This window comes from Somniosus microcephalus, chromosome 21 (genome assembly GCF_052327205.1).
Source record: "Somniosus microcephalus isolate GS21.2 chromosome 21, FLI_Smic_1.0, whole genome shotgun sequence".
NCBI classification, from domain to species: domain Eukaryota; kingdom Metazoa; phylum Chordata; class Chondrichthyes; order Squaliformes; family Somniosidae; genus Somniosus; species Somniosus microcephalus.
The window spans coordinates 40,102,893-40,122,654 of NC_141007.1; the positions used below are offsets into that span (position 1 = coordinate 40,102,893).

Sequence of the window (19,762 nt, forward strand, 5' to 3'; positions counted from 1 at the left end):
ACTACTTCCTTAATAATGGATTCCAGCATTTTCCCAATGACAGATGTTAGGCTAACTGGCCTATAGTTTCCTGCTTTCTGTCTCCCTCCTTTCTTGAATATGGGCATTACATTTGCAGTCTTCCAATCCGCTGGGACCTTTCCAGAGTCTAGGGAATTTTGGAAGATTACAACCAATGCATCCGCTATCTCTGCAGCCACTTCTTTTAAGACTCTAGGATGCAGGCCATCAGGTCCAGGGGACCTGTCAGCCTTTAGTCCCATTAGTTTGCCTAGTACTTTTTCTATAGTGATAAGTGATTGTTTTAAGTTCCTCCCTCCCTTTTGCCCCTTGATTTTCCACTATTATTGGGATGCTTTTAGTGTCTTCTATCGTGAAGACAGATACAAAATATTTGTTCAAAGTCTCTGCCATTTCCTTGCTTCCCATTATTATTCCCCAGTCTCATCCTCTAAGGGACCAAAGTTTAATTTAGCTACTCTCTTCCTTTTTATATACTTGTAGAAGCTCTTACTGTCTGTTTTTATATTTCTTGCTAGTTTACGCTCAATCTATTTTCTCCCTCTATTATTTTTTTAGTCAACCTTTGCAAGTTTCTAAACATTTCCCAATCTTCTGGCCTACCACTAATCTTCACAACATTGTATGCTTTTTCTTTCAATTTGATACCCTCCTTAACTTCCTTAGTAAGCCACGGACGGTTCATCCTTCTCGTAGAGTCTTTCTTTCTCACTGGAATATATCTTTGTTGAGACCAACTGTGACATTTGCTATATTTTCAATGAATTATTCTGCAAGACTAAAAATAAGGCCCATCATCAGTATAGACACACAGACCGACCACAATGACATCCTGATCAAACGGACACTGAGGCGGGCGCACTCCCAGTGATCCAAATCCCCCAATTGAACTGCATTCTTCACCCCCTTGCACATCACAAAAGGATCGCAGCCACTTTAAACATGCAAACATGACATTTTATGTTTTGTTGATACTTCTAAAACCTGGATTCACCTTTCAAGAATATCAGGCTCCTTTGGTAGCTAATGTAACCCCACTGTTCAAAAAAGGTGGTAGAGAGAAAACGGGGAATTATAGACCGGTAAGCCTGACATCGGTAGTGGGGAAAATGCTAGAGTCCATTATAAAGGATGTAATAGCGGAGCACTTGGAAAACAGTGACAGGATCGGACAAAGTCAACATGGATTTACAAAAGGTAAATCGTGCTTGACTAATCTACTGGAATTTTTTGAGGATGTAACTGGTAAAATAGATAAGGGAGAACCAGTGGATGTGGTGTATTTGGACTTTCAGAAGGCTTTCGATAAGGTCCCGCATGAGATTAGCGTGTAAAGTTAAGGCACATGGGATTGGGGGCAAGGTACTGACTTGGATAGAGAACTGGTTGGAATAAACGGGTCATTTTCCAAGTGGCAGACAGTGACTAGTGGGGTAGTGCAGGGATTGGTCCTAGGACACCAGCTATTCACAATATATATTAATGATCTATATGAGGGAACTAGATGTAATATCTCCAAGTTTGCAGATGACACAAAGCTGGGTGGGCGTGTGTGCTGTGAGGAGGATGCCGAGAAACTCCAGTATGATTTGGACAGGTTGGGTGATTGGGCAGATGCATGGCAGATGCAGTATAATGTGGATAAATGCAAGGTTATCCACTTTGGTGGCAAAAACAGGAAGGCAGATTATTATCTGAACGGCAATAGATTGGGAGAGGAAGTGCAACGAGACCTGGGTGTCCTTGTGCACCAGTCGCTGAAGGTAAGCATGCAGGTGCAGCAGGCGGTTAAGAAGGCAAATGGTATGTTGGCCTTCATAGCGAGAGGATTCGAGTACAGGAACAAGGATGTCTTGCTGCAGTTGTACAGGGCCTTGGTGAAACCACACCTTGAGTATTGTGTGCCGTTTTGGTCACCTTATCTGAGGAAGTATGTTCTTGCCATGGAGGGGGTGCAGCAAAGATTCACCAGACTGATACCCGAGATGGCAGGAATGACATATGAGGAGAGATTGGGTCGATTGGGCTTATACTCGCTGGAGTTTAGAAGAATGAGAGGGGATCTCATTGAAACTTATAAAATTCCAACAGGACTAGACAGACTAGATGCAGGAAGGATGTTCCTGATGGCGGGGGAGTCCAGAACCAGGGGTCACAGTCTAAGGATATGGGGTAAGCCATTTAGGACAGAGATGAGGAGGAATTTCTTCACCCAGAGAGTGGTGAACCTGTGGAATTCTCTACCACAGAAGGCAGTTGAGGCCAATTCATTAAATATATTCAAAAAGGAGTTAGATATATTTCTTAAGGCTAAAGGGATCAAGGGATAAGGCAGGGACAGGGAACTGAATTTGGATGATTAGCCATGAGCATTAAATGGCGGTGCGGGCTCGAGGGGCCGAATGGCCTACTCCTGCTCCTATCTTCTATCTATCTATGTTTCTATGTTTGGCTTTGACCCCTCGCCGCTAAAGCTTAACTTCCTCCGAGAGCTAATTTCCATCCCCTTCCTAAAGAGATAACTCCCCCACCGAGAGATAGATAACTCCCCACCCCCCGAGAGATAACTCCGCCACCCCACAGCTCCCTGATCCCCGGCACACAGACACTGAGCCGATCGACAGTCCCGGGCCCCTCCATTACCAGATCTTCCTTCTCTTCGGCCGGCGCTCCCCTTCATTCTCAGCATCAAAAAGTGACACGTCTTCCGCCTCATCGCTGGATTCCTGGCAAGAGAGAAGAGTGAGTGAGTGAGGGCCGGGAGTGGGAGCAGGCCCTGCGGGACACGGGCTGTGTGCTGTGAGTGAGTGCGCCTCCCCGGCCGCCAGGCCCGGGTCTCCCTCACCTGCCGCATCATCATTGCGCTCCGCCATTGACAGCACTTCCTCACCACGTGCCGCTTGTTTACTGCTCAGGACCCGCCGCTCGCCCGGCGCGCGCCTCCCCCCGCCGCGGGCGCTCAGTAATAATTATGGTCGCGAGGGGGGGGGTGGAACCTGCTGACCCCCGCGGAGTGGGTGAGATGGGAGCGGCCGGCCGGGGAGCTGGAGCTAGGAATCCTTGCCCACGCCGCGTTCCGTTTTTGGAACGGCGAGGTCCCTGGATGCTGAGCTGACGTTTCAAAGGTTGCAGCGAGAGGGGTTGAGGTGTAGACAGACATAGAGAGAGATGGCAGGGATCGGGATAGGGATAGAGCTGCTCAGCTCCTAAACTGTTTCACGGTCACTGCGTGTAGGCAAGAGGTGGCCGCACTGCACGGAGTAAGGACCCCATCATGAGATGCGTGACCAGTTCGTCTGGTTTTTTTTGGCAGTGGCTGGAGGAAGACTGGCCAAGACTTTCAGAGAACTTTTTGCTTTTCAAATACAACAACTTGTGTTTAAGTAGTGTATCTTAAGGTAGAGAAGTGGCTCCAACGTACTTCAGAGGTGCAATTGGACAAAACTTGCTGTGGAAACAAAGGAGATATTATGATATCCCTTTGCCTTGCACCATTATCCCTTTTTTGTCATTTAATTTCTCCTGCCTCCACCCTATCACAGACCTCCCCTTTTGTTTTTTCCCTCCCCTTTCCCTGCCTCCACACTTGCTTAAAACCTGTTGTATCTCCAATCTTTGCCAATTCTGATGAAAGGTCATTGACTTGAAACGTTACCTCTCTTTCTCTCGCCACAGATGCTGTCTGACCTGCTGAGTATTTACAGCAGTTTCTGTTTTTATTTCAGATTTCCAGCATCTGCAGTATTTTGCTTTGGTATTTGAGTTATTAGGGAGTGGTTGCCAAAAGCTTGGTCAAAGAGATGGGTTAAAGGAGGTGGTCAGGTGCAGGGGTTTAGGGAGGGAATGTCAGGATGTGGGGCATAGCTGCCATCAGTGGTGAAGGGAAGGATGCACAAAATGCCCAGAGTAAGGGGAATGGAGAGTTTGGGGAGGGGTGGTTGTAGGGCTACTGGAAGTTAGAGAGAAGGAGGGGCAAGGCCATGAAGGCATTTAAACATGTAGAGGAGAGTTTTAAATTGGGTGGGGGAGAGGAGAAGAATGTGAGCAGAACCTGGTGTGGGATAGGATACGGGTAGCAGAATTTTTGGATGAGCTGAAGTTTACAAAGGGTGTAAAATGGTAGGCTGGCTATTTTATATAGTAATCCATAAACCTATAGTAACAAAACTGAAAGCCACCAGATGTTGACTCTGTGACTAATCAGTGCAGGATACCCTAATAATCTGTACAATTATCTGCATGCAATTCTGAGGTTTATTTGCGATCACGTTTATTTACTCGTACTCTGTGCTGTATCTGATTAATCTTGATGTGCCATGTGTTGTAACAAAAAAACAGTTGAAATTAAAAATAAACATTGGTTAGCTGTACTTGTATTAAACCACTTGGTTTTTAACAGACTTATACAAAGCCATAATCTCCCTGATTTCAGATGTGGAAGGGGGGAGGAAATGTATTGCATGCTGACCATCTAATGAATTGGAGAACTTAACCAAGGACATTGGCATAGTTAGGAAGCAGTGTTTTAAAAGCTAACAACATTTGACATGCAGATGACATACATGAATGATGGTATTATCAGTGCAAAAATATAACATTTGAAGAAAATTATCTTGGCATGCAACTGCATTTAATATATCATTGCAATAACTTAGTTTGTCTAACTTTATCAGAGCTAAAGGGTTTATAGTATGTGCTACAATTGGCTTCAGTGCCCCTGGGCTATAGAGAGGAACAATTAGCCAGGTTCCTGTCCCTGATTAATAGCTACTTATTGCAAAGGCATGGCGGAGGTTAGATGTGGACGAAAGGGAGTCGTTCGGCCCGATTGCCTGCCTCTCTTCCGTGCCTACGTTTGCGCCCGGGTGTCGCTGGAGCACGAGGTGTCCACCGGCATGCTCGAGGCCTTCCGCGACCTGTGGGGACTGGAGTGCATCATTATCCCCAGAAATGGAATTTTAATTTAATTTGTTAAGTTTCCTTTTAACTTGTTTTTTGTTAATTTACAGTCTTTATTTGTTGTGCCCCTTTAAAAAGGGGGCACATGCTTGACTTTAAATCTGCAATTGTCGGTATTAAGAGTCAGATTTGGACAGAATCGGGTTTAATTGTGATACCTCTCAATTTGTTTCCATTCACCTACCTAGCTCACAGGTGCAAAATGGTAATTTAAATGAGGTGCTAGAGGGCTGTCTGTTCCCACAGAACAGGAAGAGAATATGTATTATGATATAGAAAAATAAATAGGAGCAGGAGTAGGCCATTCGACCCTTCGAACCTGCTCCACCATTCAATATGATCATGGCTGATCCTCTATCTCAATACCATATTCTCACTCTCTTCCCTGTAAGGGTAAACCAGGAGAGCTTCTTCTCCCCGAGACTGACCCTCTGCTATAAAGGGTCGACGTCCGCCGAATTCCCAATCAATCACTCAGAGGCCGGAGGCTTGTTCAGTAAAGCAACTTTATACAAGTCAACAGGGGAAGTCACTCATCCTGGGACGAATGCTCCCCGATCGCTGAAAATCTCCTGCCTTATATACAGGTTTTGTTCTCAGTCGTGGCTACTGTTTGCAATTAGGTGCATTACACGTATACATTTCTTTCATCATACAGTTGGCTTCGGGTGCAAATTCTTGTGACCCCATACATTATCTCTCAATACATTCCTCAATTAGTGATTCACGGTTTGAGCACTTTGGCCACGTTACACCAGACTTCCCTTCTGTTCATAACCATTCCTTATATGGTTGGAGATATGCTCTGTTCCTTAATCCCCTCATCTTAGCCCTTTTTAACCCTTTCATTCCCCATACCCCTTGATGCCTTTTGTGTCTAGAAATCTATCTACTTCTTAAATATATTCAGTGACTTGGCCTCCACAGCCTTCTGTGGTAGAGAATTCCACAGGTTCACCACCCTCTCAGTGAAGAAATTTCTCATCTCAGTCCTAAATGTCCTATCCCGTGTCCTGAGACTGTGGCCCCTTGTTCTAGACCCCCAAGCCAGAGGAAACATCCTGCATCCAGTCTGTCTAGCCCTGTCAGAATTTTATACGTTTCAAAGAGATCCCCTCTCATTCTTCTAAACTCTAGTGAATACAGGCCTAGTCGACTCAATCTCTCCTCATACGACAGTCCTGCCATACCAGGAATCAGTCTGGTGAGCCTTCGCTGCACTCCCTCTATGGCAAGTATATCCTTTCTTAGGTAAGGAGACCAAAACTGCGCACACTACTCCAGGTGTGGTTTCATTAGCTGTACAATTTTGGTAAGACATCCTTGCTCCTGTACTCTCATCCTCTTGCAATGAAGGCCAACATACCATTTGCCTTCCTAATTGCTTGCTGCACCTGCATGTTTGCTTTCAGTGACTGGTGTACAAGGACACCCAGGTCCCTTTGTACATCAGCATTTCCCAATCTATCACCATTTAAATAATTCTCTACCTTTCTGTTTTTCCTACCGAAGTGGATAACTTCACATTTATCCATGTTATACTGCATCTGCCATGTATTTGCCCACTCACTCAACTTACCTAAATCGCCTTGAAGTCTCTTTGCATCCTCCTCACAACTCACAATCCCACCTAGTTTTGTGTCGTCAGCAAACTTGGAAATATTACATTTGGTTCCCTCATCCAAATCATTGATATATATTGTGAATAGTTGGGGTCCAAGCACTGATCCTTGTGGTACCCCACTAGTCACCGTCTGCCACCCTGAGAAAGACCCATTTATTCCTACTCTCTGTTTCCTCTCTGTTAACCAATTTTCAATCCATGCCAGTATATTACCCCCAATCCCATGTGCTTTAATTTTGCACACTAACCTCTTATTGGCAATGCAATTGCACCACTGCATCATTAATCTGCAGAACTGGGGAAGGTATGGTGTCTGCTTATGTGTGAGCATTTACCCTGCCTGACCAGAAAGACACTCGGTTAAGTTTATGCAACTGACTATTCTAGGATTCAAGCCAGTCTCAAAAGTTCCATTACACCAATTTTATTACCACAAATGAAATAAACTAACTCCACATAGATGAGAAATAGAATCTGACACTTTCTATGTTGTATTTTGACCCACTTCAGGGCGTCACACTCATATAATACAAATTTATATTGCGCTTAAAGTACAAAAGAAAGCAACTCTTTTCCACTTTAGCTAAACTTAAAAAATGTCTACTAATTCACCTCAATGCTCAAAATACTCCAATTGACCTTAGAATGTTGCAGCATTAGAGACTGGCCATTTACCTGCCTTATAACAGTAGAATAATGTATTGTGTTTTTTTTTAAAGAATCAGGATGTTGGAAGGCAGAAAAAGGAAAAATTGCCAAACAAGTGTTGGCAGAGGTCTTGGTATAAAAAGCCAAAGACTTCCTGACCTATCTTTTCTTGAATCCTTTGAGCAGTTTTATTAACAGCTTATCTTCCTAAACATTCCTTCTATACTATAATTAATTGACCCTCTGCCGATGTTTATTACACTACCCACTAAAGTTATACTTTAATCACTCATGTTCAATGTTCTCCTAGCCACTTATTTCCTTGCTGAAGCAGCCCACTGTTTCCCTGTTTCTTAGAAAGCCTGTTGCTCTAAGATACAAGGCAGTTCGATTATTACCCTTTAACTCTCCAAGAGGTCCCAACAGTGTTAAGAGACAATATCATAATACGGATTTAAATAAAGAAGTGGTTCAAGCAGAGTCCTTTCGGATTGAGGAAGAGCAAGGGATTGGTCAAACTACTTGGGAATATGTTATCGACTACGCCACTGTCTACTGGAAATAATTAAATTTTGTAGACAAATTAGTGAGCCATGTATAGAGTTATAACTGAAGGAGATTTTTAATATCCAAAATGGATGATAATGAAAATGTATTGGTGAAAAATGGAAGTTATTTGCAGAAAAATGGAAGTGTTTTCTCAGTTAACCCGTTGTTACTCCAACATGAAAGGAAGGAAGCAGTGCTTTACCAGGTTCTTGGTCCACTTCATTACCAAGTAGACAACCTAAATGTAGGGGAACATTTGGGAAGGGGTGACCACAATCTAGTTCATTTCCGTATTAGAATAGAGAAGGAAGAATAAAAGAGGACAGGGAGACATTGGGTGGGTTTGGGTCGGGTGGCATGTAAAAATGTAAAAGAAATCTCAAACTTACCCACTTCCGGTTTTAACGGAAGCGGGACGGATGGCAGGCAACCAATCCGCTCGCAGGAGGTAGGTTGGTCATTTAAATATAATGAGGCTACGAGTCTGAATGAACCACCATTTTAAATTTAACCCTGGCCAGCTGGGTTTCCCGGGCCTCAGGAAACCCGGCAGCTAAAGGGAGGCTGGATCCAGTAGGTCAGTGCCTTTCCACTTACCGGCCGGATCCAGTTTACATGCTTCACCCACCCCCGCAATCAGACACCCTTCCGATTTCTTACCCCCCCCCCCACAGGGAGGTGGTTAGACTCTGTTGGAGATGGTCATTGTCTGGCACTTGTGTGGCGCGGATGTAACTTGCCACTTAGCCCAAGCCTGGATGTTGTCCAAGTCTTGCTGCATGTGGGCATTGATAGCTTCATTATCTGAGGAATTGCATATGGCACTGAACACTGCAATCATCAGCTTCACAGCCTCAATTCTAACTTTATGATGGAGGGAAGGTCATTGATGAAGCAGCTGAAGATAGTTGGGCCTAGGACGCTGCCCTGAGGAATTCTGCAGTGAAGTCCTGGGGCTGAAATGATTGGCTTTGTGTTAGGTGTGATTCCAGCCACTGCCGAGTTTTCCCCGATTCCCATTGACTTCAATTTTACCAGGGCTCCTTTATGTCATGGGCAGTCACCCTCTCCTCACCTCTGGAATTCAGCTCTTTTGTCCATTTTTTAAAATTCATTTTTATAGAATGTGGGCGTTGCTGGCAAGGCCAGCATTTATTGCCCATCCCTAATTGCCCTTGAGAAGGTGGTGGTGAACCGCTTCCTTGAACCGCTGCAGTCTGTGTGGTGAAGGTACTCCCACAGTGCTGCTTGGTAGGGAGTTCCAGGATTTTGACCCAGCGACGATGAAGGATCGGCGATATACTTCTAAGTCAGGATGGTGCATGACTTGGAGAGGAACTTGGAGGTGGTGGTGTTCCCATGCACCTGCTGCCCTTGTCCTTCTAGGTGGAAGAGGTCGCGGGTTTGGGAAGTGCTGCCGAAGCTTTGGCAAGTTGCTGCAGTGCATCTTGTAGATGGTACACACTGCAGCCAAGGTGCGCCAATGGTGGAGGGAGTGAATGTTTAAGGTGGTGGATGGACAAAGACTGTAATGAGGTCTGGAGCCGAGTGGTTCTTGCGGAACCCAAACTGAGCCATGACCTCTAGAACACCCAGAAGACTGCAGGCAGCTGCAAGCAAATTGACCCTTTTATAAAAGGAGCCAATTTGACATGTTAACATACTTTTGAGATTGCATCACCTTGCTCACCAATTGGCTTGCCAGCACCATTGTTTCCCCTTAACCCCCCTCCCTCCCTCACCCAGGCACCCAATATGCACCCATACTGGCACAGGTGCCTGCCAGAAATATAAAAGCTGACCCCTTAGTCCACGGGTGCATCAAGATTCCCACTCTGCCGCATTTACGGTGGTAGATTGGATCTAAGGGATTTTGGTCCCAATAAATTTTACCTAATAATTTACCTCGGCCCAGGATGTATAAGATTGCTAGACAGAATTGCTCTGACTATTTGCATTGAGCCCAGGTGACTCTTGAGTACCAATAAGGAGTGGACACTGACTCACTGGATATCTCATGTGACTGGTGAGCACCACACAGAATATTTTGTTTAATTTTTCCTGAATTTACTCTTTGGATTTGATTGTTATTTTCTGTTGGTTTGTTTTGTTTGGTTGGGACACCCCTCTGTGAAATCCTAGTGGTGCCTCCCCTTAATAAGGAGAAGCACTTGATTCATTCTGGTGGGGTTAGTAGCCCATTAGAAATTTGAACCCTTTCATGTCTACTGGCGAACTGCAACATAGAATCCCTGTACCAAACACCTTCTCTGGAGTCTCGCTGAATAGGTGCTGGGTTGGTGTGCTCTTGACTTTGGAAAAGCCAGCGGTCTACAGCAGTTAAATTCCAGCATGTCCTCAATTACTTTTCCTAAATAGGACTCATTCATTGTGTGTATTTCATATTTCAATATACATTACCTTACATTTATAGCCATTAATATCCATCTGTAGCACTCAGTAGCAAAGCTAAATGAGATGAGCTCCCCCACATGATTAGTTACGTTTTGCTTAAAAACATTTTATTCATGGGTCATCATTGAAAGATTGCATCTACAGTCAGTATCAGCATCGAGTCTACTTCACTGTAATTATCGGCTGCCTTGCAGTCGCTTCACTACCAATTGGAGCAGTGGGAAGTGAATGGTTTATTATTTGATGGTCATTTTGAATAAGAACATTTAGATGATACATCCTAGATTGCAATAACTAATTTACACTCCATCTATGCATAATATATCAGAAGGAATGTTTTGCATTAAGTAAGAAACTAAGCATATGGGGAATCTTGCAAACTTTGGTTACATTATTGGTGAATCCTATTTGAAACTGTATTCTGGTATAATTCTTTACTAGCACCTTCTCCATTGCAACAAGAGTTGTCCTGCTCTCAAACACTGACTCCTTTGTTATCATGACTTATGCATCTTACTCAGATTCTAACTTAACACAAACAGAAGTTGACACACACAAACAAATGTATAACATTAGCCTTACAGTAGGCAAAAGATTTATTACACCCATTACTCTTTGTACTGTATATATGAACTGATTTAAAACATGAGATTTCATCAGCTCATTTATGCAAATTAGGCCCAGGTTCAGGTCCTTCAGCTTTCTTTAACCAGGCCTTCCGGCTAGTTCTGTCCTTTTCCTGGTCTTTTCTTTGCTGGTTAAAATTGTACTCCATGACTACTTTGTCTGCATACTCCTTTTGTTGTTTCGCTGTCTTAAGATTGAAGCTACTTTTGTTTCGATATGGGTCCATGTTTACTGTTTGCTGTGACTTCAATTTCTCACCTATTGAGGATACCGCAGAACTTGTAATCATAAAGCATTTGGCTTCATTTCTTTCTTTTGAACCAGTTGTGATGTGGCTCGTCTTCTTAGCTATATCTTCAAGCGCAGTTTGGGGCCTATTCTTTTGACGATTAAACTGGACAGGGTCTACAAAGCCTAGGGTCGATTTCGATCGTACAATCATTGGTTTTGTCGCAAAACACTTTGTGTTGAGACTGTGAAACGAAGATTTCTGATTAAGGTTTTGCTCTTTTAACTCAAAAGGAGCGATGAGTGTTTTGACAGCAATACAGTCGTCTGTTGGTTCAACATCTTTAATGATGTTGATTTTGTCTTTGTGCTTTTTTGCTGTAACAGCGAGTCTTTTCCCTGTGTCTTCAAGAGGACATAGGAGCTGACCCCAATCCTCTGAAAGTGAATTGTTGTAGAGAGTGTTTATATTTGTTTCATCAAATCTGAGGGAATTGTGGATAGCATTGACTGTCAAATAAATCTGGTCTGGAGTTCTGGGCCTATAGAGTCCATGTTTTTTAATGCGCTTTAATGTACTCTGCTCACTTGCTGATAGTAATCTAGAAGCCGCTGACAATGATTCAGTCCCTTTACCTATACAAAGGCCAAAAAAAATTATAGCATTAAGTTGCACTGCATCAGAATGCTTTATATAAAGAGAAACAATGAGAGTAACTGAAAACATGCACAATCTTGTTACACTTGGAATAATTGTAGCCCAAACCCTTTGTATTCTCTGTTTCATCCTTGTATTCTCATCTCTACTGTAATAGTCCAGCTTCTTGAGCCTAACTTTAAGGAAAGAAAGTTCTCCTGAAGAATTTATGGGATGATGGTAACATTGCATTATCCTTGCAAAGCACCAAATGCATGACCCTCACAAACGCCAACCCCTCTTGACAGGAAATTATTTGTTGTGGTTGGGTCACATCTTTGAAGCATCTTGGAATGTCCTGGACAATGTGATTCCAGAAGTGAAACACTGCAGGTGGACACTTCTGTTACTAATCGATCTCCCACAGTGCCACACAAGGAGAGTCCAGACCAAATGTAATCTTTAGGTTTGAGGGCAGGGGTTCATTGGAGCAGGCTATGGCCTACATACATTCAGCCATTACTTTTATATTATTAACATTAGGGGGAATTTGAAATCCCGGGTGATGGTGCGAAGGGCAGATCAACCGGGAGGTGCACCAGTCCATTTTAACAGCCAGGCATCATTAATCTTGCTGCAGCTCCACTATGGGGTTGGGGGGGGGGGGGGGAGGGGGCTAATTAAAAAGACTTTGATTTCTATAGCGCCTTTCACAACCTCAGGACGTCCCAAAGCGCCGTTTTACAACCAATGAAATACTTTTGAGGTGTAGTCACTGTTGTAATGTAGGAAACTCGGCAACCAATTTGCACCCAGCAAGCTCCCACAAACCGCACTGTGATAATGACCAGATAATCTGTTTCAGTGATGGTGATTGAGGGATAAATATTGGCCAAGACACCGGGGAGAACTCCCCTGCTCTTCTTCAAAATGGGATCTTTTACTTCCACCCGAGAGGGCAAGCGGAGCCTCGCTTTAACATCTCATTCAAAAGACGGCACCTCCGACAGTGCAGCACTCACTCAGTACTGCATTGGAGTGTCAGCCTAGATTTTTGTCCTCCAGTCTTTGGAGTGGGACTTGAACCCACAACCTCTGACTCAGAGGCAAGAGTGCTACCCACGGAGCCACGGCTGACCAATTTACAGAGGCAGTTTCCATTGTAAATGTAAACATAAAAATATATAATTGAAAAAGTTGGCAGGAAGTGCATGCAGATAGAACATTTTTACCATTATCGATTTAAGATATAGATGGGGCTATCTGAGCGTCCTCATCACAGGTAATCTAGCCCCGTAATTTTAATGGTGTACTTTTACTTGTGCTGTGGATGCTGGGACAGGACAGCCTCCGCAGTATTCTCTTATTTTCAGAACAGGAGAAAAATAACATTTTATCACCAACAAATCCCACAACCAGGTGTGCTGTGAAGAGAGAAGAAAAACGTGAAAGAGATAGGAAAAGAGAGAGCAGAGCAACAAAGAGAGCAAATTAATGCAATTTTTATACAGCACTGAATGATGCAGCACCAGCTCCATTTTCACTGCAGTACGACTGGTAGCCATGTATTTATTGGCAGTTCATTGCTGTTAAGTTGGGGAAGGCTACGTTTCATTTATGCTACACAAACACAAGCACAATTTGTTCCCCAATCTATGCTGAGTAAGTCAGAGTGGCAGTGCGAGGGCAACAATTGTCTTTAACATCCCGATTTAAGAAAGGAGGGGAAATCAGTAGTGTTTCAGTTCCTGGGCACCATCCAATGATCCACTGCTGGAATTGTGCATGGACGGATATTTAGTGGCGACAGGATCAGGCGGAGTTATGATGATGCTTACCATCAAGGCTCACATGAGATTTCTGCTGAAGTGATGATGAGAGAAACAGCCTGAACAAGGAGCTCTGACAGGCTGCTGACTTAAAAATGTCCTTTTCTCCTCTGCACTCAGTTAGCTAGCCCATCCAATGAATTAAAAGATTATTATAAAATGGCTCAAAAATCAACCCAAAAGAGTGGGGATCTCTACCCTAAAAGGTCAGCGCCCCGCCCTCCGACACTAGAATCACTAAGACTCGAAACATATGTTTGAGCTCAGGCCGATGTCCTGGAAAATAGAACCGCTCAGTCCCACTTGTAATCTTTGCACAGAAATAAAATTAGCTGGCAGGATCCATGTTCAATGCTACAGCTGATCTTCCAGCTCGCTGTAAAAGAACGCAGTCACAGTCAAAGTGCGAATTCTAAAGTGCCAGCAGACATCTTCCAGCCATGTGCCCCAACGATCTTTGACTCCTTCACTCACTGCAGACACCAAAGCAGCCAGAACTCCCCCTTCAGCACCTGGTAAAATTCTTCCGCTCTGTAACAGCCGCTAATAGCTCCCTTCCCAGACTGTCTCCCCTCAAACAGGCAGTTCCTCTCTTGCCAACAAGCAAACACAGACTGCTTACGACTAAGGGTTCCGTCATCATATTTAGAATTGGTATCCCTTAAGATTCAGGTAAAAATAGATCCATTCGCTTTATCCTGAAAACCCTTGTACCTTTCCTGGCCCACAAAAAACAAAACAGACCTAACACTGAACAGGACACAGGACACGCCTACTCACTCGAACACCCAGGATATCCATAACTTAGGATCCAAAGAAATCACCTTTGCACAAGCTCAAATCAAGAAAAAGCTGTACCAATAAGACTGTCGCATTTCAATGCTGCAGATTGCTTCTGTGAAATACAATGGAGGTGTAAGGCCTTCAACAACATTAAGGCTACTCTCTAGAACCAGGCCACTGACTATAGCAGTCTGTACCCTACCTCCTTCCTTCTTACACCCCCCCAAAGACACAAGTCTTTCCTCCAAGGCAAAGACTAGGTACAACAGAGGAAGCCAGGAGTGAAATTCATCCTTACTCCCTTACCTGGAAAACAGGAAGGGATTAATCCCCCAACCTGTAGCCTTGTGATGGGGGAAGGGAGAATCACTCCATTACACACAATCCTGAGAGGTATAAACTTATACTTGCTAATGCAGTAACAGCCTGACAGGCCAATAGAAAGCCTAATGCACAGAGCAAGAGAACCTGGCAAGGACAGTTCAGAATTGAACCCCACCCTTAGTGATTCTGATCAAGGGCACCCTTCCTGTTGTATATGGGGGACCCACTCTAAGAGCCTGTATCCCAGATAGTTGACAGCTTCACATGGCCAATTTCAGCCACGCTAAATACAATAAGCTAAGTTTGTTCTAAATATGGCTGAGATCAAAATAATATCACTGAAGGTCAGCCACCGCCCCACCCCACCCCCAGCAAACCAAACTATCATCGGTGGGCAAATATATCAGCTGTGGCTCAGTTGGGAGCACACTCACCTCTGAGTCAGAAGGTTGTGGGCTCAAGTCCCACTCCAGGGACTTGAGCACATGAAGCTAGGCTGACACTCCAGTGCAGTGCTGAGGGAGTGCTGCACTGTCAAAGGTGCCATCTTTCAGATGAGACATTAAACCGAGGCCCCGTCTGCTCTCGCAGGTGGACGTAAAAGATCCCATGGCACTATATCGAAGAATAACAGGGGAGTTATCCCCGGTGTCCTGGCCAATATTTATCCCTCAACCAATATAACAAAAAACAGATTATCTGGTCATTATCACATTGCTGTTTGTGGGACCTTGCTGTGTGCAAATTGGTTGCTGCGTTTCCCACATTACAACAGTGACTACACTCCAAAAGTACTTCATTGTCTGTAAAGCACTGAGATGTCCAGTGGTCGTGAAAGGCGCTATATAAATGCAAGTCTTTCTTTTCAAACATGCGCTGCTTCAATCTCATCTAAAGGCAAGGGAGTTGCTATCCTGTTGAAGAATGCCTGCCCTTCACACTGAAGCTGCCCATCCCTGAAGAGGACGGTCACTCCATCCTAATCAAAGAACAAATAGTCAGTGAGCTGATCAAAATGTTAAATGTTTAGGACCATTAGACCAACTGCAAAAGGGGCAAATTCCCCCACAGCTTCTCCAACCTCATGATATCTGAACACCAGCCCAACAAGACCCTCACTCTCCCTTTGTGATTTGAGCCTCAGTGTGAAGAACTGTATATATATATAGGTATATATAGGACTCTCAATATATGTATCCGTAAGTACTGTATTGCCAACAAAGCAACAAGTACTATGTTCTGTATTTTACAGTGACCTGAAATAGTGTGTAAATTCCTGTACAACTCAACAATAACAAAATAAAATAAAAACCTTTCCGCTTTCTTTTAAAAAAAAACTCAAGGCTCACACGTGAAAAATGTCCAAATGGGGAGGAATCAGAGAATAAGTGATGGGCACGGATCCAAGAGAAGGGAAGGGGAGAACATTGTCACAGCAAAGTACCCAACAATTTTTTTACGTGTCCTGTTAAAAGGTATTTGATTGTAAATCAAAATCAACAATATTTAATGTACCAATTTTGCAATGTACAGGAAACTTTGGTTTATCCGGAGGTTAACTGTCCGGAATGCTCAAGCCACTGGCAAAATTCAGGAGTCGGTTCAGTAAGTTTTTTCTTTTCGTTGCTTTTTTTTCCACCAGTCAGGCTCTGCAAGGTCTAGCTAAAGCTGTTGCTTAGCTACAGAGACGCTTGCAAGCTACGGCCGACTGTTTAGAAGCCAACAGGGTTTGTTGCTGGATACGGAGCTCAAAAGCTTCCGTATGTTTTAACATTAGCGCTGGTTTGTCCGGCGGTTTTGATGGGACGGCAACAGCTCGGTCCCGTCAGTGCCAGATATCACAAAGTTTCCTGTAAGTGGAAAGGTATCAAAAGAAATGAAGCCTCTTCTACGAGATATCTCACCATAACCAATTCTGGACTGTGCATCTTGTCTTAAGCTCTCGTGACTGAGCATTTCTGGGCTCGTGGAGACCCAACCTGTTGTGGATGGCTTTGAAGGTAATTCTGACTGCAGGTCACTGTGCGTTGCATTTTGAAATTCCCTCAAGTTGAAAATTTTCATGGAATCCGACTGAATCCCTTCCAAAGAATAACAAAGGAAAATAATATCTACAAGTAACTGCAAAGTAGTGTCATTCAGTATTTCAGCTAGCTTTGTATTGATCTTTACTTAATTGCGTTAAGCTTTCCGTGGGAATCATAGAAATCTAGTCCCACAGTTCTAGATAGGGTAAAATAACAAACGCTTTATTTAGTATTACTTAAACAACGATCTTAGAATTTTTTGAAAATACTTACTTTGCGCTGCCTGCATGCATCTGGTTGACAAGAAACGTGCATGGTGGGACAGACCCTGTTCTGCAACATACTCCTCTCTATGGTAGATCTTTTCATTGGTTGAATCAATTCTTCTCATGCGCTGAGCACGAACGTAACTGTATGGTTGTTTCCTCAGTGGTGCCATTTTAAATTTGTCTTTTGATATTGTACTTTTAATGACTGCTGTTGGTGCTGTGTAATCCCATCTAATCTTCTCAAAGTAAAATAGCACCACATTGGAGACGGTGTTTATTACAATCCTAAATAACACAACAGAGGAATCTGCGGTCATCCTCAGAGACAAAATATAATGACTCTATCTATGAGAGGTCAACCTCCAAATTTTGGTTGGATAGAGAAATATCTCTGCTTAACTCATAGACTGCTGACAGCTCAGTGAACAGCTGAGCTAAACAGATCAGGAAGATCCCTAATTTGATACCCAGTCTGTGCCGAGTTATCTGATTCCAGCTGGGTTAAGTAGGAAGAACCCATAAATAGCTATAAAGCTCTTGGGTCAGCAAGGGGGAAGAAGACCAGCATTCCTGCTCCTGGTCACTATCCAGTGAACCCTTGCTGGAAATGTGTATGTGTCCAGCTTGACTATGATGCCTGCTGCAGTGGAATAACTTGGCAACACTCACCATCAAGGCTCATATATGAATAATTCTTTTTGTATGTTAATATGCCCACTGAGGTATCGCATCACGTGGAACTGTACTCCAGCAACAAATCAACTCATGGGGGGGCAGGGGAAGAGATCGGCCAAAAAATGGCTGCCAATGGATCCAGTGGAATCCCATTGTATCTGGGTCAGCCATTTATCTTAAAGTTTTCAACTCGCACAGTGATGCAGAAACAAACATTTAATAATACAGTAATAAATCCACTCAAATATTAGTCATAGCTTTATTACAATAATAATCCTATTACAAATTATAAAGACAAACGATTTTAAATGAGATATATTGTTTCTGCTTACCCGGTCTTCCCTTGTTTACTGTATCCTTGCCCTCAACCTTTCTCTCTCTCCCAAGTTCATTATTTGAGCTTTGCTGGGGCCAAACATAACCTTTTCTGCACCTGACTCATTTCTGTCCATAGCACAACTTTTAAAACATTTTGCTTAGCTATATTGTTCTGTCTCTCAGGTCTATTTTAAAGATGGAAGCCACAGTCAAAAGCAATGATTGACAGAAAAACCAACCACAAAAGCAAGTTCTTCAGCCAATTAAGCCCTTGAACTCTAAAGACTGACAGGTCAATCCCTCACACACATTTCTTACAAAGCATCAAATATCCAAGTGCTAGCACTGGATGAGATACATAATTAAAGGCTTCACACCTAGACAAGACAAAGCAACGTGAACAGCTTCAGCAATGTCATGGGTCATTAATCATAGCTATTACATGCCTTTATTAAAAGAGTTATATACTGTATATACTTGCATGTAAGTCAAGAAATTTAGGTCACCATATTGGGGTTTGAAAGTAGGGGAGTCAATCTTTGGTGGCTGATACTGTATCTCACTTTTGGGGAGCACATTCATCTGCTTCTGGCCCAGTTCCTGTCTGGGCTCTCCAGTGCCACTGCCCTTTCTGAGGCTCTGGCCCAGATATTTATGGGGAGGGAACAGAAAGCAGGTTGGGGGGTTGTAGCAGCAGGGAAAGCTGCATTAAATGGCAGGACCTCATTTAAATCTTTTTTCTCCCTTTCCTAGCTGGCGGCCAGCCAGATTGAGAGGCTGGCTGGCTCGTTCCCGTGTAGGAAGGTCTGCACTGGTAGGCCGTAGCTGGACAGCGGAGAGGAGGGAGAGAGAGAGGGTAAGATCGTGGCGGTCGCGGGGGAGATCGGAAATGCCAGGGGTGGGGGGGATCGGAAAGGTCAGGGTGACATCATGGATGCAAGGTCGGGGGTGAAGTCATGGGTCCAATCCCGGGGGAGGGGGGGTTCCGATCGCAGGGAGGAAAGCAGGTTAGCTTGGGGGGGGTCTGGGGTACCACTCCTGCTCCTACTGGCCCTTGAGCAGTGCTGGAAAGGCACTTACTTACCTGCTAGATCCAGCCGTTCCTGCCTCCCTTCAGCTCCCAGGTTTCCCGGGCCCTGGGAAACCTGGCCCACAGCAATTAAATTTAAAACTATGGTAACATTTTTAGTTAGTAAGAATTTACTCGATACAGATACAGACCTCCTTCCAGCAAGGCATAAGGAAAGCACTGGATCACCATGGCCGTTTGCTCTCATCACTCTCAGACAGTTACCATTGCAAAAATCGAAAATTCTGATCTTTCCATCGCCGCATCCACTGATTACCCGGAGGTAAAGAAGATGTAGACACAGCACCTCCCTAGAGGACAACATGGCTAGAAATAGGATTCTAACATCTCCAATTGACATTTTATAGTGTTGAACTATAGAATATATTAAAAAAGGGGGTAATTTTAACCCCCAAAAAAAACGAGTAGGTTTGGGTTGGGTGGGAGGATAAAATATCTGAAACAGGAACCCAACCCGCCTCTAACCAGCCCACTTCCAGTTTTAATGGAGGCGGGACGAGTGGCGGGCAACCAATCCGCTTGTAGGAGGCGGGTCAGTCATTGAAACCTTTTAAGGAGGCTGCTTGCCTTCATTTTAACAGTGTTTCCATTTTTAACACATGTTGACCGGGTTTCCTGGGCCTTGGGAAACCCGGCAGGTAAAAGGGGGGCGAGAAGGGCTGGATCCATCAGGTAAGTGCCTTTACAGCACTGCCTGTAAGCCAGGAGGAGAAGGTGTGTTTCCCGTGGCCCAACAAAC

General features: G+C 44.0%; 2 protein-coding genes across 3 annotated transcripts in view; both read right to left on the minus strand.

Annotated features, from left to right (window-relative positions):
• The window catches only part of LOC147102719 (Golgi apparatus membrane protein TVP23 homolog B-like), a 29,261-nt gene extending 26,017 nt beyond the window's left edge, over positions 1 to 3,244 (minus strand). Inside the window, exons 1-2 of the mRNA XM_085963445.1 lie at positions 2,867 to 3,244; positions 2,665 to 2,747 (exon numbers count right to left, since the gene is read on the minus strand). Of these exons, the coding sequence (XP_085819571.1) occupies positions 2,665 to 2,747; positions 2,867 to 2,881 (98 nt within the window). The 5' untranslated portion in view covers positions 2,882 to 3,244. The remainder of the gene's footprint in view (positions 1 to 2,664; positions 2,748 to 2,866) is intronic.
• A 7,537-nt stretch (positions 3,245 to 10,781) lies between these two features.
• Positions 10,782 to 19,762, minus strand: part of fbxw10 (F-box and WD repeat domain containing 10) — a 78,687-nt gene continuing 69,706 nt past the window's right edge. For both annotated transcript variants that reach the window (XM_085963447.1, XM_085963446.1), the window contains 4 exons: positions 19,155 to 19,313; positions 16,945 to 17,225; positions 16,549 to 16,725; positions 10,782 to 11,707 (listed from right to left, as the gene is read on the minus strand). In XM_085963447.1, the coding sequence (XP_085819573.1) occupies positions 10,878 to 11,707; positions 16,549 to 16,725; positions 16,945 to 17,225; positions 19,155 to 19,313 (1,447 nt within the window). In that variant the 3' untranslated portion in view covers positions 10,782 to 10,877. The remainder of the gene's footprint in view (positions 11,708 to 16,548; positions 16,726 to 16,944; positions 17,226 to 19,154; positions 19,314 to 19,762) is intronic.